This window comes from Mugil cephalus, chromosome 16 (genome assembly GCF_022458985.1).
Source record: "Mugil cephalus isolate CIBA_MC_2020 chromosome 16, CIBA_Mcephalus_1.1, whole genome shotgun sequence".
NCBI lineage: Eukaryota > Metazoa > Chordata > Actinopteri > Mugiliformes > Mugilidae > Mugil > Mugil cephalus.
The window spans coordinates 9,479,041-9,505,759 of record NC_061785.1 but is presented as its reverse complement, the minus strand read 5'-3'; the positions used below and the strand labels follow the sequence as shown (position 1 = coordinate 9,505,759).

General features: G+C 42.3%; 2 protein-coding genes across 7 annotated transcripts in view; both read left to right on the top strand.

Annotated features, from left to right (window-relative positions):
• The window catches only part of ttyh2 (tweety family member 2), a 61,973-nt gene extending 40,681 nt beyond the window's left edge, over positions 1–21,292 (top strand). Inside the window, exons 5-15 of one of the 3 annotated variants that reach the window (XM_047609065.1) lie at positions 1–96; positions 6,432–6,504; positions 10,994–11,063; positions 11,223–11,278; positions 15,441–15,533; positions 15,624–15,716; positions 16,135–16,277; positions 16,551–16,736; positions 16,833–16,911; positions 19,156–19,167; positions 20,170–21,292. In XM_047609065.1, the coding sequence (XP_047465021.1) occupies positions 1–96; positions 6,432–6,504; positions 10,994–11,063; positions 11,223–11,278; positions 15,441–15,533; positions 15,624–15,716; positions 16,135–16,277; positions 16,551–16,736; positions 16,833–16,911; positions 19,156–19,167; positions 20,170–20,250 (982 nt within the window). In that variant the 3' untranslated portion in view covers positions 20,251–21,292. Of the gene's footprint in view, positions 97–6,431; positions 6,505–10,993; positions 11,064–11,222; positions 11,279–15,440; positions 15,534–15,623; positions 15,717–16,134; positions 16,278–16,550; positions 16,737–16,832; positions 16,912–19,140; positions 19,168–20,169 lie in introns of all 3 variants that reach the window. The other 2 variants (XM_047609064.1, XM_047609067.1) reach the window with 2 other exon arrangements.
• Positions 21,293–21,970: 678 nt separating this feature from the next.
• Positions 21,971–26,719, top strand: part of kif19 (kinesin family member 19) — a 32,614-nt gene continuing 27,865 nt past the window's right edge. For 2 of the 4 annotated variants that reach the window (XM_047608352.1, XM_047608351.1), the window contains exons 1-3: positions 21,971–22,774; positions 23,495–23,548; positions 24,910–24,990. In XM_047608352.1, coding sequence (XP_047464308.1) covers positions 22,736–22,774; positions 23,495–23,548; positions 24,910–24,990 — 174 coding nt within the window. In that variant the 5' untranslated portion in view covers positions 21,971–22,735. The remainder of the gene's footprint in view (positions 22,775–23,494; positions 23,549–24,909; positions 24,991–26,719) is intronic. The other 2 variants (XM_047608354.1, XM_047608353.1) reach the window with 2 other exon arrangements.

Below are 26,719 nucleotides of genomic sequence, written 5' to 3'. Positions count from 1 at the left end.
GTGGCTCTCCTACCTGCTGCTCCTCATCCTGGACCTGATCATCTGCCTGCTGGCCTGTCTGGGGCTGGCTAAGCAGTCCCGCTGGCTGCTCACCACGTGAGTCTAATGGGCCCTGCGAAACTGGGCTATTCACCGAAAAACAAGCTTCCCTTTTTGTCGTCGTTGTTTACAACAAACCTATTTTCATGTGTTTTATGTGAGATTTCACGGTGTTGCACAGCAGGGAGGCAAGGCAGTAAAAGAGTCCGGAGGCAACCACAGGATATACAGTAGGAGAGAAAGAGAGAAATCAGGAGACTAGCAGACGTCGCAGTGAAGTGGCAATGAAATGACATCATAGGAGCAAAATATGATCATTTTATTTTCGTAGAAGTACAGATTCTGTTAGTCCAGATATTAAAAGTTCATGTCTACGTATTAAACACTTGATTATTTCTTTACATTCTGATGATTGAAACCAGAACAAACTCACCCCATGCACTGGGTTAGGTTACGAAAGACCAGACTATCTAATCCTCATCCTGTTATCCTCATGGACATTTTATTCGTGAGTACAAAACAATCCCATCAGTATGCATCACATTAATCTCATATACCGAACAGGAAGTAGAGATATGATAGAGTTTACCAACGAGGTGGCTCATAGTTTATATAGAGGGGGCGTCAGGCAGGGTTTGCTTCTCTTCCCATGGGAAATTGCCTGCGAACAAGGCAGCTAAGCACTGGATCATATCCTTGCGCAAACACCGCTCTGCTCGCCCCGTTGTCCTTTGCAGTTTGCCTTTCAGCGATGCCAGCAGTAAGCTGAACTCGCTCAGAGCATTGCCGTCTGAATGCCTTCGCTCTGCATATTGGACAGAAGAGATGGGAGCGAAGCCAAATGATGTTATCAACAGCACAACTTCCCGGAGATTGTTATTCCAGTTTAACACTTGACCTGTTTTAAATAGCTCCGGTCTCGAGTCTCATTGAATAACAGGCTCAAACTTACTGTATTTCCAGAGCTTTGTACGGCATTTCATTCATTATTTCGCTTTTCTTTTTTCACTTTAATGTTTAATTGATTTCACCTTTTATACATGACAAGAAAAAGAAGAAAACGAATAAGAACACATGCAAAGTATATTAACTGACAACCATACACATTTTTTTTATTCTCTCTTTTCCTACTGGTCTTAGTCAGCGGGCGTGAAATTTATCCAAGCCTCCATTCATTCAGTCGAGCGTCCTTCTGTCTCCCTCAATCGGTCAATTCGAGAGTGTGGGCTGCACCGAGCTCGCCCTACTAACCACAAACCCACCCCCCACTACACCCTCCCCACCTCCATGAACACACAAGATGAGTCAGTGTCAAGAGTCGTCCGTCCTCATAAGGGACGCTCTCTTCCAGTAGAGTGGAAGTAGCTGGAGGCGAATTACGCTCTGGAGACCTCCCAAGTCTTTCTGGTACTCATAAATGGCTGGCTGGGTGTTAGCATTACACACAGCAACAGCCTCGACAAGGAGCTACGCCCACATGTTAAACAGGGGAAAGACACGCACATATCTTGCTGTCAGCACTTTTTTGTATGGATTTCGTTTTGCAATCTATATTGTTGTTGAAGAGGCATGTTTTTGAGTTGGAAATTCGTATGCCTTTAGCTTGGCAAACTAAATTCCAGGCCCTGTCGTGGTGTGATGGCAGACGTAGAAATGTAATTAATAAAGACAGCATTGACTCTTCCCACAGCTTTATGGATTCCAAATACATGTGTGTCCCTAAAGCAAAGAAAAAAATCGTTCCACCGGCTGACACGAATCGTTAGAGCCGTCACGGGGAAGGATACACAGCGAGAACTGAACTCATAAGCCGAAGCTCTGTGGGGGAAGTAATAAACAGTTTTGCAGCGGAGGTCAGTGCAGTTCAGGTAACCTTGAATGTCCAGATTACCGACCGCCTAACCCTCGATAAGCCCGAGGAAATGTGAAAGTTCAGTTCGAATGAAGCACTGCCTGTGATCTAGCTCAGGCAGCCAACGTGACTCACTGTAGCATGTAAGTATCAAACGCAACCTTTTAATTATGGAGGTTAATTAAGCCACATTATTTTACTTTATTTGCAGCGTCGTAAGAGACACATAAAGCTGCCTTAATTACACTTTTATGCACAATAATCTTTTTTTTATCTGCCTACATCAAATGTTTTTATGGATAGTTTGGTTAAGTATTTAAAACGCCAACACTGTTAACCAGTCTATACCTATGTAATTTAACCAAAGTGCATTTCGTGGCCTATGCCTAACCACCAGCTGTACTCAGGAAATTAACACTGGTGTTTAGTGTCATAGTCTTTTGCTTTATGTGCCCACAATCCACCCAAACCCTTTCTTTATGGCTTGCGAGCTGCAAAGATCGTAACACTTCTTACTCTTTTGTAAAAGTGACTGCCAATAAACATAATCCAGCCCATAGTTTCACATTCCAGCCATCCAACTCACATAGAATAGTCCTGAATAGTATGGTTTGGATTTGCGTTTCTGCTTTATTGCTCGGCAGGGAGTGGGAAGGGATGGCACTAATTTGCCCTCAGGGGGAAGCCAGATTAAGGCGCACAGGTGGAAGCCAGAGTGTCGGCTTCTGTGCAGGCATCTGGTGAAAAAGAAACAAAGAAACAAAGAAAGAAGCTGAGCACTGACACTTTAAGTGTGCCCTTGTGATCAAAAGGATGTGTCAGGTATGTGCTGTGATGAGACGAGTTTGTACTGTGAGTGTAGCAGAAACCTGAGTTGAAGTGCCTGAAGTAGCTTTCAGGCTTCACTTCACATTTTGAAAAGAGTTATATTTATATAAATTTCATGACCGAGAGACGTGAGAAACCTTCAGCATATGGATTCAGTTTATATATCACTACTTGGGAGATAACAGGAATTTAGGAAATTGCGGATGTAACACAAATATAGTGGTGGATAATCACATATATTCACATAAAATATATGTGAATAAGTATTCACATAAAAATAAGTTAATTTGACTTATTTTAGCCTGGTTTCACTGAACTGCAACAAAATACAAGGAAAGAATCCAGTTTCCGCTTAGATTAGCTTGTCCATCCTGGCCACTGTCATTTGTGGTGTACCACATGGAAGTGTACTCGGTCCTATGTACTTTTGCACATTCATGATATAAATGGCATTCCCACACAGTACAATATGTGCAGATTGAGACAACACAGTTTTTCAAAATTCAATGACCCAGTGGTAGAGCTGTTAGCTACAGTCCAGATGCTGAAAATCCAGGTCGCATGTTTTTATAGAAAACAACTCAAGATAAGAGGCAGGTAGTGTGATGATTTATTCAAAGGCAGCTCTTCAAACTTTGAAGAGATCACACAAGACTCTAGAGGGGGAGGCTCTCCGAGTATGCAGTTACTACTGGTGTACTTATATTCACTTTTCGTCACAAACACACAATAATTGCATTCAAACTAGCCAAACGAGCTAATCAGAACAATCAGGAATTACAAGCAGTGAAGGAAAATTACTTGCTCAAGACACATAAATACAAGATGGTGAGGCACGTGTTCTCTGACATGGCAATCACAAGGCAGAAGCTAAAATTAGAAACTGAGAGAAAGATGTGATTATTACAACAAGCTAATTGGCACTTGCAATGAGGTCCCAGGTCTTTTGTCTCTCTGCTTTGAGGTCACATCACTTTCATTTCACTTGGTTTTAATTAGGCAGCTTAATGGTTTGTGTGGTTTTAAGCCACTTTCTATGTTTTCTATAGACCTGATATAAAATATGATTTTTCAGTTTCAGGGCAAAAAAAATACTATCTTCCAAACTGATTTAAATTATAGAGGATTGACTTAATCCGTAAAATATGTTTGGTAGGATCATCTGCCCTGCTCGTTGGACTCTTTTACACCCGATCTGCTTTGCCCACGAGATCACAAAACTGAATATAATCTCTCTCGGGTAGGACCTGACCTACTGGCACTGAGGGGGCGATTAGAGGGCATTACTCCTGTTTGCCTGGACACTCAGTGGTTGTTTACAGTTTCTCCTATAGTTCAGTATCACAAAGCCAGAATGGTTCGACACACACTTAGGTCAGTGAACTGCAATGTTCTCTCATGTGCCCCAGGACATAAGATACGACCAGTTTCGATAAACAGTGTATTTTCATGCTCAGATTAGTCTGGCGAGGTGAAAGTAACATGATATCAACATCCCACAAGAAAATGGCATAAATTATAGAAAACAAAACTGCTTCCTGTTCATTTGTCGCGATCGACAACAAGAACGAGCGACGACACGTGTACACATTGTCCTCAGAAAAGATGTTGGAGTACCTGCCATGTAATCATATGCAGATCACAACAGGCATTACTGCAGCGAGGCACACTGAACCAGCGAAGCCACTTTCACATCGGTTCGGCTTTTTCGATTTCAAATTAAGATAAGGAGTCTGTGAAGCCTCCCTCCGTTTCGTATCTCATCAAGTGTCAAGGCTCAGTGGCTGTTCTGAATCAGTCAGACGGCAGAAGACGAACGGCAAGACTGATATGGCGGCCATGGAAAGGCAGTGCGGGGAGTGGAGACACAGAAAGGTGAAGGGAAATGGTGAAGGATTAAGTTCAATGTGGAGAGCACCGTGTCTTCTCGGTGCATTGTGAAATGGATTACCTTGGGATCCGAAGACAGGTGAAAGATGAGCGTAGTGGCAATAAGCCTGATGCATATATATATAAAAAATCACATTTAGACTATGGTGGCATCTCTAAAGTGTCAGAGTGGTCATATCACCAAGCTGGAGTTTATTGGATTTTCTGTAGATTATTACACCCAACAAGAGCTGATCGATGATAGGATCAGCATCATCTTTTAATAGATATTGATTCTTCTGTCTTATTGTGGAGACAGAGTTGAGCAGAAATTCGCACCCAACCCCCACTAATATATACACGTGACGTAAATTTTCTGAAAAATTGAGATCATTAGGGAGGGAGTCCTCATTTTGAGGTCCTCATGGGTGCAGGGACACCCATCCACCCAGGGGGCTGCAATCAGATGTAGGCCAATGGAGCATGTAAGCGCTGCTTGTCATTTTTCATGCTCGTGAGGCCACACCGCTGCAGCTGTATGATGAGGCTGCAAAAATCCACTCCATGAAAATAAACACGACCGCTGACTTTTGCCGTTGATGACAGGCCAATGAGATCAGCACTCCTTCCCCTCTGGGCGCACGCCATTTCGTTTCAATAACAGATGCCGTTGTGAAAATAACTCTCCTGGCTCCGCCATGCTCCCTTTGGTATTAATTAAAGATTCCACTTGTTTTCCACTCATTTGTCATTTCCTGCAGCTCATGCCAAGCTATATTTTCCTCATGTTTAAACGTGTATGAAAAGAACGATAGCATCTGTAATAGAAAATGCTAAATGTACCGTTTCTTTTTTGTGGGGAGACAAAAGTGAGAGAATATCAGACTCGGATTAAATAGAGTTTTAGTGGCGTAGCTACTTGCCAACACATTCACCCTATCATTTTTAAAATGAAACTGTCCGTCCTAGCCAGGCGTTTTAATGCTGCGCCACAGATAAGCGTCTGTCATTCTGTTATGCTACCACCATGCAGCCAAAAAAAAACAAAAAAAAAAAACAAACTCGGACACTTACCGATACGCCACAACATTATGACGGGTGAAGAAGAACAACAACAACATTGCCAACCTTGTGACAATGCAATGTTTTTCTGGGAAACATTTTGATCTGGCATTCGGGTGGATGTTACTCAGATTGACCCCCACCCCTATGGGGTGGCAGCAGTCATCCGCAGCGGGATGCAGACTGACACAGACACAAAAGACGGTTTAGGAACAACTCGAAAAAAAAAAAAAACAGAAAACAGGACAAGGTGTTGCCCTGGCCTCCAACTTCACTAGATCCCAAAACTGAAACAGGCTTCTGTGGGATGCACAGAAACAAGCCTGGTCCACAAAGGCCCCTCCGCTACACCCACAGGACCCAAAGGTCCCACGTAACCACGTTCTGGTGCCAGACGCCACAGGACACCTTCAGAAGGACCATGTCCATTCTCTGATAAGTCCTACAGGAGGAAGACCTAATATTAGGAAGGTGGTCATAATGTTATGCCTGATAGCTGTAAATCACAAGTTATATCAAGGTTTAAAGTTACGCATAATAAAGTGTGGCCTCAGAAGGGTTGGCTCTCAAATGGAACGATTTAATGATGCTATCTTCTTCTGTCTATTTGAAACCTACTGCAAAGAGGACTGACTGGTGAAAATTATTGAATGATTCATTTAGATCAATGGCAGTTTTTTTTTTTTTTTTTTTTTTTAACCAGGTTCACTTGATTCTACAAATAACCCGATTATTGTACCAGTTCGCACCCTGACCTTGCTGTTGCTTTGCGTCCCTGCAGGATGATGGTGTTCGGAGTGCTGACGCTGATCCTCAGCTGGACTTCTCTGGGGGTTGACCTCGCCACCGCTGTGGTGAGTGGCTTCGCTTCCTCACCCCTGATTGACTGCCTTCATAACTACCATAAACTAGTCGGAAATCAATTGTTATTACCTGGCAGTGATGAGGAATTGCCATTAAGTGCACAGTTGCTGCACTCAATGCAAAAAAAAAAAGTCTTTCAGTGTGTCAAGGTTAAGGCGTGTGTTCTTGTATACTTTTTTTTCAAAGAGCAACTGTTTCTTGTTATTTGAAGCTATTGCACTAATTTATCCATATTTCTGAAAATCAGCAGTCTCTCTTTGCTCATGTTAAGTTTATAACTTTTTTGTAAAACGCGTGCAAGTGAAAAAGACCCCTCCTAGCCATGTAGCGTCAACTACAAAGGTTTTAACCCTCCCTCCCTCCACTGCCCAGTCTGAAACTCCTCTGATCTTAGTTGTCTGTCTGTTGCCTCACTCGCTTCTGATCTCTGCCGTCAAACGGCTAAAAATAAACCGACAAAAGAACAAAATCCCCAAACCCTGCACCTCGTCAGGATCATTATACGAGCCTGAATGGCTTGATTCAGAGTCAAGGATTATAACAACAGGAATCCAATTGTGGCGTTTCAAAGACCACGGGACTGAATAGGTGAATAATGAAAGTGTTTTCGTGCTGTCATGGCTCCACAGATAAAAAAATAATAAAATATAAAAAATAAAAAGCCACACAAGTGTTTGAATGAAGGGGAGGAATCGTTGTGATAAGGGAAAGAAGCAGTTGAAAGAGTGAATATCGGATGGATTATCTCTGGTGTTTGGATCACCTGCCTCGGGCGGGCCTGCTATATTTTTTTTTCCCAGGTTTGTTGTTGGATGCTTTCGAGGCTGCAGAGGATTGTTTACATTTGTTAATTTCAGTTGGAAATAATGAGCAAAGAGGTTCGATCTGCTACGCTTTAGCCTCCGTTTTTTTTTTTCTTTTTCCCACCAGACTAATATCAAACTTTATGAATTTGATGGATCGATATTCACACCCTACCTGTATGTACACAGGGCACAGAGCACATTTAAGATTTACAGTATGATTGGCCGGCTACATTGTGGCGCTATAGGAGAAGGAAAAAGATGATCCTCTGTGAATAACATCAATATTCCTAGAGAATGTCACTGCAGGGCAGCCGTGAATTTCCTATTATGAAACACACTCAGTTTGACCTTTATGAAACATGAAAGAATCCATTAAATTGCACTGAAGTCTGTCCATTTCTATGTGCATATTTATGTGCATAAACATACGGTATACACGTACAGAGGAAACAAAACAAGGAAGATCAGTGCATGATTTGACTCGTGTGCCTTACAAAATCGCAGAAACGACGTTGACGCGTTACGTAACCTGTCTGCTCTGCGGCGCTTGACTGAGGCCCACCCTGACGTAACTGTGAGGCTGAAGTCCGCCGTGCATTTTCTCTGTCTGAGAGCAAACAAATCAGTTACGTAAACTGCACTGGCTCCTCAGACGTCATTTTAATGTGTGAATAGAGATAATTGGACCATAAATTAGAGGTCAGTCTGAGTCGTACACACTCCTATATATGCACATCTGTATAAATGTGTTTTTTTGTAGCGGCGGGACAGGAGTGTGTGTGTGGCTGCTCGTTGTATAATGTCTAGAAAATGTGTGATTAGTCACTGAGGGCTGTGCAGACCGCACCGAATCACAATGCATTAAATCCAGACATGGAACGTCTGCGTACCCTTCGTACAGGCTTCCTGTTCTGCTACATGCAAAGATTTTTTATTTTTTGTCCGAGCAACAGTCTAAACGCAGACGTACTTGATTTAAATTACTATTAAACGGAATTAAACATCACGATTTAGTTAATTATTGATGCCAAATTTGTGCTCTTCCATTCTCAAACACACAAAAGCACATTTGGAGCAGTGAGCAGCCTCTCGTGCTGTAGAGGGGAATCTGAACCATCCAGTCTAAAGTCAACCTCTGTAACCACTAATCCACAAAATACATTGGTTTGATTGGTTTTAAAAATGGATTATTGTGGTGTTTCTGAATCATCATGACTTCTTTCAGTAATGGTACAACTCAAACTCAGGCCATCCAATGTGTTTTGCATTTACCCATTTTTTGGGGGGACTACAGACTTTAGCGAACATCAAGCAAGTTGGCAGTCCGCTAGCAGGGCCAAATTAAATTCATTTATTCATGTTCGTCGCTCCCCACCTTAAATGACTTTTGTGGTTCAGGACGTTTAAAAGGAAACTGAAACACCTGCAGGGAGCTAGTGCGGTGCTTTACCTGTCAGAGATGCCTGATAACATTCCATTCTTGTCCTCTAGAACAGGGGTGTCAAACCCATGTTAGTTCAGGGGCCACGTACAGGACAATATGATCTCGAGGGGGCCAGACCTTCAAATAATGACAACTTCAAATGTTTCCTTTTGTTTTAGCACAAACAAGTACATTGTGAAAGTGTTTACATTTAATTACACCCTACCCTATTACAAAATATTTTCTAAACAACCAGACGTTTCTTAAGAAAAAGAAGTGCAACTTCTGCATGTCTCAATGTTGTGGTGTGTCCACAGCTCTTGCTAAACTCGTGTGAAACCTCGAAAAAGTGGTTACTTTTCCTGGAAAATTTTCAGTTAACGTCTTCGATGTAATTTTTGCACTTTGCAAATTCATCTTGCGGGCCAGATCGGACCCTCTGGCGGGCCGCTCTTGGCCGTTTTGACACCGGTGCTCTAGAGGGTTTTCTCTTTTTTTAACTTATCTTTTGAGGCCCTTGGAATTGTCCTAACTTTTCCCCTCAGTTCGACACCACTGCGTCTGGCCTATGGGTTGATGGTCGGGGGCCATTTGCTGCGTTTTCATCACTCCCAGAAAATGCGCAAAACCCAAATATAACAATAAAAAACTGGTAATGGAAACACCTACATTTCGATAAACATCTCAGATATCGCTAGGGCACTTTTATGCTCTCATGAGGTGGTGTTTCAGACGTATTGATGTAAAAGTTTAGTGCAATGGAAATACTTGTTCCACAGTTCCGCTAACTGACACATATTTTAAAAATAAATACGTGTCCGAAACATCAGAATGACATCAGCCCACAACATTAGCCCACAACATTAGCCCACAACATCAGCCCTCAACGTCAGCCCTCAACGTCAGAACATCAGGAAATGCCACTTTCAGAATGAAGCCTAATTTGGGCCGTCATCCAAATGGAACATGCTGTTTAAATAAACTTCTATCATTGTCATATTCTGTAATAAGTTCACGTTTTGCCTCCCTGTGCCTCCGCTGGTCTCGCATTGACTGTGCGAACGTGTTTGGGAGGTGCAGTTGCTCTGTTGTCTTCACAGCCCCCACTCAAAATGCAGCCTGCAGCGGCCCCGACTCATTTGTCACCGGAGCCCAAGACGTTCTTACTCTTCTCATTTTATTTTTTCAATTTATCTAATTCATAGCAATAACAGCTTTATCTTTGTAAGCACTTTTGTCCACCGTTGACTACTATTGTGCATGCAGACGAAACCCGAGCGACACGTAGACGTGACTCACGGCTGAAATCTGTTTGCCCCCGCGGTCGCACAACTGTGTCTGGCTTTAAATGAGTTTTGTTGCCACGCTTTAACGATTTCATCCACCGACGGCGCATTAAAAATATCTAAAAAAATAAAAAAATCCTCTGTGGTTTGAATATTTCTGAGGATCCTCATGTGTGGTTACAGATGGTGTTTTGCAGGTGTGTATGACCGATATTTCTTTCACTTCACTTCTGACTACCAGATGCGCATTACGTCTGCAAGGGAATCTATAAATTGCGCGTGGAAGTTTCAGTCACATCGGCAGTTGGAGTCGCGATAAATAAATGCATGATGAATGCGCCCCATTCGCAGAACTCCTTATTACCATGCAGCCAGGACTTTGCATTCTCTCTGAATCCATGTCGTCCCTTCAGGAATTCTAATAAACTTGCTCCTGAGCTGCAGTTTCTAACAAACTACCCTGGGTTCAGCTGAGAACCTCGGCTCGCTTTATCTGGTTGTGGGCCTCATTAGGGGTGCCCCCAAGAGAAGGCTATGCTACTGTGTGTTTGTCCCGAGCCCGGGGGACATTTAGCATTCAGACAGCACAATCCAGCGGAGACTCGAGCTCGTCGGCTTTTGTCATTTTCCTCTCGTTAGCACTTTCCGGCGAAGTGAAAGCGGTTGTGAGCGAGTGACAGAGCTGAAAAGTATTCCTGTCCGGACGTGCTTAAGTGGATCGTGAGAGGAGGCCTTATTTCATGCTTTGTCTCAAAAAAAAAAAAAAAAGTGGGGGGGGTGAAGATGATAGTCATTATTATTCTGCTTGCTGAAATATTAATATCACGTAGAAGACCTGACACACTGATGCCTTCCTTCTCTGAATGGACCTTTGTGAATTTCTTATTCCAGGAACCACCCGTTCTCTTTCAGGTGTTTGCTCTTCACTGCTCTCATGTTTTCTTTTTTCTTTTTTTCATTTCAGGGCACAAGTGATTTCTGCGTGTCCCCTGACAAGTATATCATGAGCCAGACAAAGGGGATCGTCGGTGCGGGTGAGCTTCACCGTGAATAATATGAATAATTTGCCTTTAATGGAGTCATTACGAGGGCATAAAGCTGTGGCGATGACACTAATTGTGTTTCAGTGGTTAGATATGCTTTTAACCAGCCTCTTTTGTCTGTTTTTTTGTGTGTGTGTGTGTTTTCCACAGATATCGTCCATTACTACCTTTATTGCAACCAGACTCTCTCCAACCCCTTCCAGCAGGTACAAAACATGATGCTAGTAGTGACAACTAGTTGGTTGATTTGCAGGTTGTAAACTGTCTGCGGGTTAAAAAAAAAAAAAAAATCTTAATTGAAACCTTCCTTGTGGTGCAGAGCCAATTTCAGTTTGGACTTCAAATGGTTTGGTGTGCGGCGAGGTAGGACACAAGGGGTGGCAGGAGCCTGAAACAAAAGAACTTTAATGAAAACAGAAAACAAAAAGCGCTTCAGGGTAGGCAGGTAAAACCTAAAACAAAACGCTGTCAAATCAGATAAAAAGAGAAAGCAAAATCCAAGGTACGTGGAACCAGGGAAAATAGACTGGACCGCCGGGAAACAAACAGGGCAGTGATGTGCGGATCGATACTAAAATATAGATACTTCTGAAACCAGGTCTTTATGCTCTCAAATCTATTCACAAATCAAAATATCGATACTTTGGATACTTCAGTCATTTGAGGTAATGTAGGAACACAGTGGAAAGTAACGAAACTATTGAGTTGTGGCAACACAACAAACATTGTGAAACACCTCAGGTTAGATACAAGTTTTAATCTTAAAGTAGTTCTTAATAGTTTAACAATAATTTATTTCAATGGTCTTATTAAACACTTTCACATGTCGTGTGATTGTGTGTATTAGCTCGGCTATACAGGAAATGAGGCGGCCACCTGAACATACTTCAGAGTTTAAAATAAATAAATTACTCTGATGTCTTGTATTCTTTATGAAGCTATGATCTGAAACACACTAGTTTTTTTTCTTTTTTCTTTTAGATTTAAAATTTTAGATTTTCGCCGATACCAGCCTGAATTTCACTCAGTATCGGGTCGTAAAGGAAATCGGTGGTATCGAACATCACTAGTAGGCAGCGATATTTAAACACGCCTGGGCCGAGACACAGGTGACACTAACGAGGGCGGGGAACACGAGAGGAACCAACCAAACAATCAAGAGGGAGGAAAACACAGGAAGTAAAGCAGGACAAAAAACACCAAGGAAGAGCTTAGAAAATAATAAACAGGAAATGCGAGGAAAAACAAAGAGGGTCACAGAAAATCACCTAAAACTCAATGTGATGACAATTAAATGTGGCTTCATGAACAAAATAAATAAAGTTCTGGCATGGATGTTATGTTATTTTGGTGAACACGCACATGTTTTACCTTTTTATTTGGCTTTTAGCGCATTAAATCCAACCACTTAGTGAATCGGTGCAGAATAACGAGCTTCAGCGGTGAATCACTTTGAAGCTGAATCACTGGGATTTGATACCCAGTCCGTGTTAGGTCTCAGATTTCTTTAAGTCAGAAGTTGGTTTCTTGCTGGGCGAAGAGGAATCTGATATTTATGGGGAAAAATAAATAGCAACAGATAGTTAACCAGTGGAACAAAGCGTCCACCCATCCATCCATTAGATGTAATTGCCTATCCTGCAGGGCAAATAGATGGAGGGGTGAAATAGATGGAGGGGTGAAAGGGGTCGGATGTAAGGGACGAGTGAGATTGCCTGGAGAAATGGAAGATGGTCTTCCGACGTGGAGGAACCCAGGGGTTTGGACTCGGAATGGGGGGAGGGCATGTCCAGGAAGCTGTCTGCACGGCTCCTGTAATGAAAGAGGAAGGGGAAAAAAAGACTTTGATCAAAGAAGAAAAAAAAGAAAAAGAGGAGGGGCTGAAATGAAATGAAACGAGGGTTTAGATACAGCTTTATTTAAAGTGAAATGTGGCCTATTTTTTGTTCCTGAGCTTAAAATATGGTATCTAAATTTAAATTTGAATTCTAAAAATGTAGCCATTCGGAGTCAATTAAAACTTTTTTTATTTTTTTTCCTCTGGTGCTCGCTTTAAACAACACTGTCACAACATCTTCCTGTAACTCACTGTGCTCAGCGCTCGACGAGGAAGTATTCTTTTGCCCCTCAGGCCTCTTCTTTCTCCGACTCGTTCTTCGCGTCCAGCCCTGTCTGCTCGAGTTGCATCCTTCTCCCCACGTAACAAAATCTCCAAGCAGACAAGCCTTTCCCCATTATTTTTCCCTTGTCCTTTTTCCACTCCCATTTCCAATTTTAGCGGGCGCACGTCAAAGCGCTAAGGCTAAGAAACCATAACCTGAAACAACCTGCTGAATCTTCCCCCTTCCCTCTCCTCCGGGGTTCTGAGAGTGGAGTTTGTGGGTCACACCGCTGACTCCCCCACTGACAGCAGTCAGCGGTTAAGTCGATTCTCGCGAAGCCTCGGCCCAGGCAGAGCTCGGATCTTATTATCTGGCTCTCGTAGACATGCCCCGAAGAGCACAGCGGAGGAGGGCAGGCAAGCATCACCCGGCCTGGTAAACAAAGTCGGCACTCTTTTCTCTGCCTCGCTGATGGCCAAACAGGTGCAAAGTTCACAGGCAAGCTGGTAGATACAGGAGTTCACAGCGATTGGCAAACACGCGAGCTTTCCCTCTTTCTCCCTCTTATGTGTCAATCCCCTCTTCTGGTTTGTTGTCGGGCTGCGGCGCCCTGTTGATCTGCCCTCCGTGCCCTTCTCTTTCACTGACAACTCGGATTCTATCCACAGCTCCCTTTTCTATTCTCATCATCGTCTGCTTTTCCTCTTTCTTCCTCCGTACACCTTCTCTGTCCTGTTTTTATTTGGCTCAGAACGAATTCACCCAATCTAAAAAAAAAAAAGAAAAAATAAGTCATAATAATAATAATCTGATCAGGCCATTAGTGCGCAGCAGAGAGCAGACCGTCGTGCAGATAAAAAAAAATAAAATAAAAATCAGATCAGACGAAAGCAATTACATTTCTAGGTAGCTGAGGCAATTGACCATATCCTGTTTTAGTTTAACATTGTGCCCCAGGTCAGGGGGTTTCCAGACTTCTTTTGTGAGACTGGAAGACTACAGTTAAGATACCGTTATACTCTGAAGACCTGACGGATCAATAAATGGTTGCACTCGAATGTTAATTAAGAAAAAAAAAAAAGGCAGAAGACAGAAGGTGCTGTCAGCCGGGATAACATCATCCAGTTATTTTATGGAGGCTTATTTTGCCCCCTGTTGGTGAGAACATACATGACTGCAGTGACAGATATCTGACTTCAGTTCATTTGACTTTCCGACAAGTAATTATTTTTTTAATATTATACATCTAATACTATATAAATATTTAAATACAATTAGAAAAACATTAACACTTACTATTTATGTCAAGTAACTACAGAAAATGGACACAAACCAAATGAATTCTGGCTAGTTAAATCAGCTTTAGCTAATGCTAGCTTTGACCACACGTCACTTAATCGAGTTGAAGCAGTTTTACTTAACTTTCTCTGATTCATTTCCTTTAATTGAAAAAAGAACTTAGTAATTACCAACCACACAATAAGTTAGCAGATGAATAACATTAGCTTTTGACAATTCCAGTTAAACTAGCGCTGCTAATAGCCAACTAGCCTAGCTTAGCACCCTATGGATTGTCATAGGTCACAGCATCTGGTTTTATTAAACTCAAAGTAGGATAATTTTCCTGTAAGACACTAGTTAAAGGCAAAAAATTACTGTTACAGTAAAATGAAACGTTCTGCAGCGCCCAAACAAATGAATACTGTAATGTTTAGCCCTGTGCTGTGTTAACAGTACGTTCACACACTCCTTGGGTGGTCTCATAATCCAAGTGGGGTAATAGTTTTTCCAGCTTCAGTGCATTCGTGTTCTTGTGAATATTGAAACAACATGGATGCTACAGCACAGGCAAGATGTGCTGAATTGTGTCGCTCAGAGCAAAACACATATATAGCTTCTATTTGTGTGGCAACAAAGAGCGAAATAAACGGATCGTGGGATTCATTTCATACGGAATCACGGAAAACATCTGCAGTTGCTCAAAATTATGGCCTTTGATGGTCGTAAGAGATGGACATGATGCAGCTTGTAAGTGAGAAATATTTACAAAGCTAGGGACAGGGACACATCTGTCTGCCATGTATTGTCCTGCATTCATCATGTCACTAACTTTCTTTCTTATGATTTTTCTTGACTCAGTACATGTTAACTCTGGGGTGAATTATATCTTTGATAAATTGTTATGGTGAGCCATAACTAAAGTGTCAAGTTTCCACTCATTTCTATTTTATGCAGCTCTTTATTTGTGTACTGTTGTCGTTTCCAGCCTCTAACCATCTTCCAGAGGTCTCTGACCACCATGCAGATCCAGATCCAGGGCCTCTTGCAGTTTGCTGTGCCTCTTTTTCCCACGGCCGAGGTATCACACACGCAGAATATAAATAGATGAATTGCTTAAAGAGTAATATCAGTGGACTGGTATAAATAAGTATCTTTCACCCCTCCTCAGAGAGATCTAGTGGGTATCCAGCATTTGCTCAACTCCTCGGAGGCCAGCCTGCACCAGCTGACCGCCCTGCTGGACTGCAGAGGACTCAACAAGGTTTGTCCACCGCATCGTAATTGGCAACACAGCAGCGCAACTGGGTCAACTTCGGAGAGTTAAGCGGGCCGGGCAGGATTTCAGTTTACAACTGAATGTGGAACAGAGCGGAGCACAACAGAAAGAATTTTAAATCGAGCAAGATCAACATCCCTAAATCGTTTTCTTAGCTTTGTGAATAAGGTTGGTTTTCTGCAGGGCCTGACTCGTTCACTGTGTCTCAGGCGTGCAATGCGGTTTACAAGGATAATATTATACGTGAATGAGGGATGCGACTGCCTGGAGATGACACACACCACTGCTCTAAGTGCTTTTCCGTCTTCGGTTAATTTTGCCTGACGTGAATTCCAAACAGTAGCAGCCAGACTAATGAGCAAACCTCCTGTCCGCTTGCTGCTTTGTTTGTGTTTACGTTTAGGACTACCTGGACGCCATGGTCGGGGTGTGCTATGACGGCGTGGAGGGTGTGATGTACCTCTGCCTTTTCTCCATCCTGGCCGCCTGTGCCTTCACTGTCATGTTATGTGCCATTCCCAGGGCATGGAGACAAATCGCCTGCAGGTCAGTTACGTCTTCAGACTTATCTGCCTGCCTGCCTGCCTGCCTGCCTGCCTGCCTGAGCGCCCTCATTTTCTTCTCCGATCTCTGTGCACCTCACATACTGTCTGAGCCCAAATGTTTTCTCAGGAAGGAAGACTCCCCCTCCGTACACTGCGAACACAAAGCGATCACATGTGCCGTTCAAGCACCCATAAGCTAATTTTCTTCCTGTACCGAAGATACACAATGCTTCTCTGATGACAGGAAACTAACTCCGCTGATCTCTCCCTGCAGGGAGCAAGATTACGACGACATCGACGAGGAGGACCCGTTCAACCCGAGAGCGAGGAGGCCGGGGTCTCAGAACCCCAACCACACCAACATGCACAGCTTCTGCAGCTACAGCAGCAGCATGGGCAGCCAGAGCAGCCTGCAGCCGCCCGCCCCGGCCGTCTCCAACGCCCCCATGTCTGAGTACATGTGAGTGTGAGAAAGCAACCCGCGTCCTAATTTTTACATGCGTATGAAATGAATCCCTCCAGCGTCTGAGTTCTTTTTTCTTTTCTTTTTTTGCAGGGGTCAGGCAGCTCTTTTCGGGGGAAATCCGAGGTACGAGAACGTGCCTCTGATAGGACGAGGCTCTCCACCCCCATCGGTGCGTTGGGTCCCAGAGGCCAAGTCTTTCCTATGATGTCATTTCCCTCTCAACTAACACACATATTTAGCCTTTAAAGCACAGGAAATATCTTTCTTGTAAATAACAAAGTGTTATGCTATGTATTTTTTAACCGGCCCGCTTCTCTTTGTGTCTTTGTGTAATTTCACCGCCTGTCTGACTTTTTAATTACCCTTCTCGGGTTTGAAGACATCTTAGTAATAACGAGACAATCTTTTGCTATGCACTGTGCCTTTCTCTGCTCTCCATAACTCACAGGAAGCTAGCTTACAGTTGCCAGCAAGGAGAGGGGAAGTAATGTCGTTAATATTTAATAGGAACAGAACATCTTTTAGCTTCTTTCAGGCCAAACTCCCAGGAGAAGGTGACACAGGTCTTAACTGATAAACTCATTCGCTGTTGACACTTGAGGTTTTCTTCCTCGCTGAATTAATTCAGTCGCCTGCTGGGCCACTTGTCTCCTATTATGTCACACATTTATAAAAATAGAAACAGCCTGAATTAAATTTTCATTGAGCACAGCCTGTTAATAACATGCTGCGCAAGTGTGCGATGAAAGACATCAGTTACATGCATTTTGCATGAATCTAGTCTATTGTTCTTTTAAGCGTAGGTGGTAGAAAGGAAGATCAGACACCTGTTTATCTACCTGTTTCATTGTCAGTCAAAAAAGAAAATGTATTTTTGATATGTGTAGAAGTTCAAATTTCACAAAAAGGTTCAAAGATACGTTTTTTTTCTAGATTTCTTAAGAGCCAAACTGATACTGGAGTTTGTGTGGGTGCAGATTTTAAATGCTTTTGATGAAACGAACCCATGGTTTCTGGTGTCGAGCCGTCGTAGGTAGGTGAACACGTGTACATCTAGTTTTTCCTGTTGTCAGTCGGGCCCCTAATGGAAAGAGTCGGCCAGAGAGATCTGTCTGAAAGTCTTTTGATCTTAGAGAACCAGTGCACGAGAAGAGAAATAGAAATGGTTGTGCAGTGATCTCCTAGAATGAATAAACTGCCGAGCCACTGGTCAAAACGACCCTTGGCGGCATTGTTCGATGGTTTGTTCCTGTGTTCCTAGCTTCCGTGCTAATAGCAGCTCCCCCAGTTTTCAACGATCAGGAATAAAATTACAGCTACCTTCCTAATTTTGTGAAGGTTGCTCTTGTTCCTCCAAAACGAAATTGACTCATCAGAGAATTCAGACATTCAGAATGGCCTTCTGAGGGTGTCTGTCTATGGGTTGAGGGGAGGAGCCTCTGTGGATCATCCCACAGATACTTGATCAGTTTGGGATCTAGTGTATATGGAGGCCGGGTCAACACCTTGTGCTGTTTTTCTTTATTTAGTCGTTTTTTTTTAATTGTTCCTAAACCGTTTTGTGTTCTTGTGCGTGTTCCTTCTGCTGCATCCTGCTTCCATCAAGGAGTGTCATTGTTATAGGGTGGGGGGCGTCTGGTCTGGTATAGGTGGGCGGTACATGTCTAAGTAACATCCACATGAGTGCCAGGTCTTAATGTTTCCCAGCAGAACACTGTATTGTCACAAGGTGGTCAGTGTTATTCACTTCTCCCGTCAGTGGTCATAATGTTATGCCTGATCGGTGCATGTGCGAGCAGTCTTTGCCTTAAAGTGCAACCTTTCCGGGTCAAGACTCGTGTGACATAAGCTGACCCCACGTAGTCCTTTGACTGGTGCGGTCTGGTGTGTCCGTACCTTTAGTTTTGTTTCAGATATACCACGACGTGGGTGACTGAAAAACTTCACAGACATGGAAAACAGATGTGATGATGAGTGTCTAGCGTATTACAACATTAAAAACAGTGCGCACTCTGCTGGACAATTTATGTAACAACAGATATTTTCTGCATAGGGTTCTTTAATAGGTCAGTATCAACTGATAATATCCGTCGGTGATAAAGTTTTTTCAGTTTTTCCATTCATACCAGTCATCATCATCATTATCCTACGGCTCCAGCAGGAATATAAGCAGAAAATGTGATTTACTCTGCCTTTTCTTGACTTTTCTTTCACAATTACTACCAGCATGTAATTGAACTCTCCCCCATGACTACAGCTGTACAGCACCATGCAGTCGTCTTCGGCTAACAGCTTCTTTTATATATTTTTTGTTTGTTTGTTTGTTTGTTTGTCCCGTGTCTGTTCGTTCGTATCTTTCATTTCTATATTTCCTCTTTCTTTCCATCAACTTTTGGAGATATACTCTCAGCAGTATAGAAATCGAGTAAGTCCTTTCTACTTTTCCCCGGGATTAACTCACCTCTCCCCCCTGTCGTATCTCCGTATCTGTTAGCCCTCCTTTCGACCTTCCACGTCACGTTGGTTCCTGTGCAGTTTTCCTGTTTGGCATGGCTTTTAATCCACAACCTGTCGTCCTCATTCCAGACAGTTGCTCTCACTTAGCAAGGGTTTGTCTGCACCTGGTGTACACGGGGCGGTACTGTAGTTGGATGTCCTCACCGTTAGCCCCCACCCCCCCTTCCCCTTCCTTTTGCATGCAGTCTTGCTCCAGTCCTTCAATTCTACAGTTTTTACTGTAGGTTAATTTTATATGGGAAGTGTTTAACATGAATCTGTATTTAATGAGTGAAGCATCAGCGGGTAGTCACACAGGTATGATCCACTGAAAGTCTGTGTTTTTACCATCAAATACTCAGCAGCTGTAAGCATGAAAGGTGACATTTAAATGTTTGCAGCTTGCCCCTTCGTTGTGGATGGCAGCTGCCGCCGGCTTGGGTGCACAGCCGTTGCAATTGGAGCTGTTAATTGTTTGAAATCTTTTTTGCTTCGAGTGCCTTTCTGGCAGATTTTAATTTCAGACAGAAGCTATTTCGTGATGGAATATGCAAACAAAACTCGAAATCACAATTCGGCTGTTATCACTTGCGACTGCTGCACAATAACGAGTGCGTAGATGAACCGCTGAGAAGTGGATTGCGCTGCTGTAGGAGTTGTTTGGAATCCATTAAAACCGCTGTGAATCCAAGTTGACACAATCTTTTGTTCTCTGCAAAGCTTCAGCGATATCAGGGTGGCATGTCAGTGCAGCAGAAGCTAGAATTTGATGGTGAAAAGGCAGTTTTTCTGTGAACCATTCCTTTAAGCTGTGTTTCTTCTATTACAATTAATCAGATCAGGCCGTGAACTGTGAAACCTCCCTGTCAGCTCACAGAACGTGCTTCTAATACCCTCTGCACGTGTCTTTGTGTTCGTCTTTCCTCCACAGTACTCCCCCAGTATGAGGGCCACCTATCTGTCCATGACCGAGGAACAGAGCAGACACTTTGGAAACGACTTCCGAGCATAGACTTCTTTATTCGCCCGGAGGAGGAGGAGGAGGAGGAGGAGGAGGAAAACGGCGCCACCCGCCCCTCGAGAGGACAGGGGGCGGTTTCTGAGCGTCGCAGCGGACGGTGTGCTACATCTCGTTAGTTCAGGACCACAGCCGGCGCAGACCAATGAAACCATATCCACTTTTGTCCTCTCCGTGTTTTAAATGACATTTCTGTCCGAAACCACGCTAAATTTAACTTGCTCCTAATCGGTCGGGCTCCTTTCTCACCCGACGTTGAACTTTGAAACGGATTGAACCCATTTAGCTTTTGAAATGGAAATGCGTGTTACTTTTAACATTCAGGTCTCCAAAGAGGAAAATGTGAACACAATGTAAGCGTGCCATATTGTTTTATCTGTGTATTATGCTTCATGCTCGGTATATGTGAAGCACAAGCCCAGCACTGGTGGCACACAGCAGGAGGTAATCGTGAGGTATAATTTATTTGCATACTCACACAGACACACATGGAAAGAGTGAAGCTTTGTTTCTAACTCTCTGGAGAGAAGACTACCTTTAGACCACGGCTTTTGTAAATAAATTGTACAATAACAGACTGTTGTCTTAGTCTGATTTTATTTTGTTTAAACAGTGTGCCATTTTTTTATATATATATTTTCTAGTTTTGTGTGACAGCATCGCACAGGATCACTTTGTTTTGTATTTTCTTAAAAGCCCATTAATCCAAATTCTCCGTGTCTCTAATCCAGCAAATAACAAAAGTTTCTATCATGATGATGTGGGAAGCTGTGCTGCTTTAACTAATGAGAATATTCAGGTAATTATTTTCATCACATCAAACTATCCAAACAGTTCCTGTTTGTATTGACTAACAACGATTTATTTTCTGTAGGTTTTAATACATGCAGTGGCATTTGTTAATGCTTTTCTTTCTTTTTTTTTGTTTCTTTAAGCATGTTACACTGTACAGGCACTGAGGGTGGTGCTTAATTTTGTGTGCGACCCCAAATGTGAGGGGCTAACTGTGAGTTGAATAAACAACCTTTGAGTACAACTTGATTTTCTTCATTTATTTATTGGATGTGTTTGACTTAATCCTTTTAAAAGCACAATTATCTATCATATAAGCTACTATTTTAGCCCAGACCCATTCTGAGCCCTGAAGTCTCTCAATACCTTTAAGGCATTAACCTATCTAGCCGTCTATTTTATGTGATTTTATCCACAAATTATCCTTAACATTGAGCTTGACCTTTAAATTCTCTTAAATTGAAGCTCTAGAAAAGGTGATTTCGTTTTTGTTCCAGCAGATGTCAGCATAGTGCCGCAGAAAGTGCCTCTCGTTGAAGCTGTTTTACCTTTGATCTCAATCCAACTGTAAATATTAGCATACATTCATAACACAAATGTTCCCGTAAACTGAAAAATTCAGAAAGTCATTTTTTTAAGTCATCTCTTACAACCCCCCATTAACTCTGGATAATTTAAATCGAAAATGTTTTGTTTTTTTAGATAAGAAATAAATAAATAAAAATCTGAATAATAAAATACGAATAAAAAGTGTGCCATGTATGACTTTCCGTAGCAGTGAGCGGTATCCAGGCAACCCAGGGCAGCCATCTTTGTATTGATCCTCAAACATAAAGTGGATGTTTATATCCTTAATATTTTTTAAATACCGTTGTTAGGAGAGTTTCTATGCTATTAAAACACTTCATGCTACAGGTCAACGGCTAACTAAGTTAACTTTTAGGTTTTAATGAAAAATAAACAAACGTTTGTTGTAAACTGAATGGGAGTATCTGTATTAAGTTAATGTTATTTTTTATTCTAAATGTCGTGAACTTTTTTTTTTTTTTTTTAAAGAGAGAGATACGTTTTATTTTTATTTTATTATTTTTTGTTTTACAGTACAGCAGCAAACAAACAGAGTTGCGGTTTTATTTCATAGTCGGAAGTTCCCATTGTTTCCAGTGGCTGACTTGATACACCCCGCCGGTGATCCGCGGATCTCCAGGGACGACACTCGCGTACACAAACACGCACGAGCGCACGCGCGCACGAACAAACCGACGTTAGCAGCGGGGCAGCGAGGAGGACACACGACGAAGTGAATATGTCTGTAGCAGGTGGTGTGCCGCTGGAGCCGGAGCTGCTCTTCACTCTTTTCAGTTTCACCGTGTAAATTACTCTCGGTTGGAGGAGGCGGAGACCCAGCGGAGGAGCGTTTGAAGGACAGCCCGAGGAAGAGAGAGTAACTCGGCTCCAGGTCGTTAAGTGAAAAGGACACGACGAGAGGTTGTCGGCTCGGCTGTTGACATTAAGAAGAGCCTGAGCATTAGGCAGTGAGTTGTTGAGTGTGCTGCAGGTGTCTTTTTTTTTTTTTTTTTTTTGGAGGAAGAGGAGACATGCAGGTACCGACACGGAGCAGGATGGTCCGGCTCCCCGTCTGCTATTGATGCTCACTATCTTCCACCCTGCCTGACCGAAAGTGACCATGAAGGACACGGGGGAATCAAAGGACCACCAACTAACCGTGAGTTCAAACTACAGTCTATCCCTTTTATTTAATGTGATTCTTAGTATAACTCAGGGAAATAGTTGCACCGTTCCACTTCACCTGCCGCCCCCGTTCACTCAGATACTTTTATGACGCCCGTACTTTCCTGTTTCTGTTTATTTTTGAGCTCATATAAAAGGTGGCGTTGCGCTGTACGTGAAGGGGTCCTGATGTTGGCCATTAATACAACCCCATCATCTATTATGTCCTCAGTGCTAAAAAAAAAAAAAAAAAAAAAAACATTTATTCAAAGGAATAAATGCGGCCATCATCTTTAAATTGAACCATATTGACTAGAGTGCAGCAGATTGTGCAGGTGTACCTGAAGTAAGGCAGCTCTCCAATCTTCTTGTCATTCCAAACAGCGCCCATTGTTGGTGTTATGTTCAATTTTCCCTTACACTCCCTGCACTGTGTTCTGCAGTCCATACCTGAATTATTGAAGTGGCTGTTTCAGTTGCCTGGCCTCTTGTAATGCACTTTCTGCAGGGTGTTGACAGAGAGGGGGACCCTATTGATCCAGTCTCACTGTATTGGCGAAACTAATGTGGAAAAGCATTGCTATTATTATTAATTATAATAAAAATAACTGTGTGTAAACATGACCAATATAGATGGCACATTTCTCACTAGTTGCATATGTCTGTGGATGCAGCGCGTTTACTGTTGTTTTCTGTTTCTGTGTCCCATTTAAAGCCGTTCTACCGACCTGTGATGACATTAAATCATACAGACGCGCACAGAATAATGGTAGGATAACTCTGAATGTGCACATCCTCAGTACTGTTTCTTATTTTTGCAGAAGACATTGGCTTTAATCAAGCCCGGGAAGTGACTAAGGCTGGGATTAGGAATAAAATTAGTTCGTAATCCATTCGTCCTACTACGCTCGCTTGCCAAAACATTAGGTTCCCTTTAGGTTCCGTTAGTCAAACAGATGCATTCTATTGTGACAGTCCGGCACTAAATCCCGTGTTATACTATCCAGTTGAACGTGCTGAAGCTGCACCAGAAAGGTGGTAATTCAACTGTATGGTCATTTTGGAGGATGTGGTTTGTGATGCCATGTTATTTTGAATAAAATGGGCTTGTCAAAATAATAGAAACATGTGCCGGCATAACACAATTCAGTTGAATAGTCCTTGTAACCACAGCTTTCAAATGAAAAAACAGTTAAATGAACAACTGTCTTTGTTATTTTAAAAAAAAAACTACCATGACTTAATTTAGCTAAGATTGTTCTGGACGGTTAAATCAGAATGCATTCGTTTTTACTCATGTGTCTAATGCACCGGCAAATTAGTGTGTTTATCTATTTAAGCTCATCCCAGCATGCTCTGGGCAACATGCTACGTTCACGACACACCAGTGTGACACAGAGGTAAAACACACATAAAGTATTCATGCTCATATGTGCATCCAAGAACAATTTTGAATTGATGAGTAATATGCAGAATTTACACAGAAAAAGGCAGCGAAGGATTTGTTTAAACCCGGGACTTTATGACAGCTCTTAATGTGATTCTTCCTTATTGTCAAGTAGAACAGAAAAACATCTTTTATCCCATGCTTGACATTTAAAAGCCTACTCATGCAGCTTTTTGTTCTGCATCTCCTCAAATTTGGGTTGTTAGGGAAAGAGGTCTCTTTCTTTTTTTAGTGTTTCATACTCTGCTTTCTGTTCAATAGATAATCCTGAGAACATCTTCAGTGATTATTTTGTTAGGACTTTACAAAGTTACCCGAGAGCTGCTCGGGGAAATATTACTCACCGTCTTCAATCACATATAATGTTTCTGTTTGAGGAAAACACATACTGCAGCCGACAAAGACACCTGTTTTTCCTCTTGTATTTCACTTTCATTCAGCTTAGAGCAAGTCTAGCATGTAGTCTGAGCCCAGCCTTGATAAAACTGCACCAAACATCGGCAATGCATCCTTTACGAGTAGAAACTCATTTACCGTCAGAGATACGGAGCACTGTTGTGTGCTACCAATGTCATTTCTCCACATCGAGGTGTTCAATTCACTTTCCAACCAATAATTTCTGCAAATTCAATGTGTCTGCCGCTCACATTGAAGGGTGACCGGATTCACTGTGTGTGCCGCAGGTTGCCTTGAGGATCCGACCCCTCAGCGATGCTGAGCAGGAGGAGGTGGCCACGATCGTGGCCCACAGAGTGGACGACCAGGTGAGATGGCCGCCCTTCACACTATCGATCTGTGTCTGAGTGAGTCACGGGGTCACCGTGTGTGTCCGTGTGTGCGTGTGCGTCTGCTTGTGTGTGAAAGGTCTGCTGTCTCCTTTTCAAAACCTGCTTCCTGCCCATCGCGAGGCTGCACAGATAAGATATCTGCAAGGAGGGACCTTTGTGGTTCCAGCAGCTCCTTTTTAACAAACAACTCATTTGTAAAGCTCAAATGTCACATTTCATTTGTAACTAAATGCTAGGTGAGTCAGACCCGTAGCAAAGAGAGTGACCTTTCTGCCAGCTGATTGAAAGCAAATTCTTCCATAGGTCTCAAAGCTTCACCATAGCGAATGCCTTGAATTTAATTGGAATTCAGCAGCTGCAAGACTGATGGTTGTTCAGTCTTTTAGTGTGTCTAGGAAGCAGGAGAACTCATAAAGAATTCATATTTAATCATTTCCTGTCATTAAGAAATTATTTTTTAAAAAATAAAGCACCAGTTATTAGCACCCTTCTCTTGTAACTGGAATAAATTAAAGGATTAGCTTATTTTACCTCATTTACATCAAGTTCCCCACATAACTATTCACTAAATAAATGGTCTGTAAAGATGTGTTTCATGAACTAAAATCAGTGACAATAGAACTTTTTTGACATGCACAATCTGGTTTTGGTGGAAATAAAACCCAAACTATATTGACAGCATTAAATTCACGTAACAGGAGAAGATGGAGCCACGTTTTCATCACGGCTGTCCACATCTATTCTGGCTTCACTCATCTTTTCAAACACCTGTTTGAGCATCTTCTGTCAGCATCTTTCTCACCGCACACAATGTTTCCCTCATGTGGCTAAATTCATACACCAAAACAATGTATTTATTCTCAAACAAGAGAAAAACAGTGGTGTACACCTGATTAGTAGAAGCTAATATTAAATGAACTGTCATAGCTTTACAGCACATTCCTCAATTGGGCCGGTCTGTTCTGAGTGAGGGAGTTATACAAGGTATTTTAATTATGATTGGGCTGATTATTCAAGTTATTAATGGAAAACTCGTGTCCATGTAAATGAAGCAACTGTTGAGCAATCAATCAGATATTTAGTTATTATTTTCTTTGTCTTTATCAGCTCCATTACCTTCAATGCAACTCCACTGTTATTTCTGTTATTTCTCTAAATCGATCCCCTTAGGTTAATAACAGTTGTTACTGAACAGCATGTCAGTAACAACTGTCATTAACCTAAGGGGAAAATCTGTCAACTAATTGATAATGAAGATTAGCTGCTGCTGTAATGATCTATTATGGAATGACACTTGAACGTGCCATAAATTTCCATGTGCTAGTATTTTGACATATGAAAACAACTCTAATAGCCTCGTGCTTGGCTCCATTCACTCATCTTGGCTTCCTGATTGATTTGGCAACTAATCAGCTTTTGAATTGAGCCGTTATGCTAATTTTAATTTTAATTCCATTAGCGTAAAGCCCTCGCAGGGACGTTTCTGAATGAACTGAATATTGATTAGCTGTTGTGGCCTTAGTAGATATCTGGACTTTATCTGCACAACATTAGCATGTGACCTTCCTTTGCTATCCAAGCCCCACAAGGGCCATATTTACCATCAGGCCTTGCTTCTGAACTGGTCCCTCTTGGAGACCTTTTAGCAGAATGTGCAATGGTGATGATGATGATATTGCAAATGATAATGAGCACTGTACCTGCT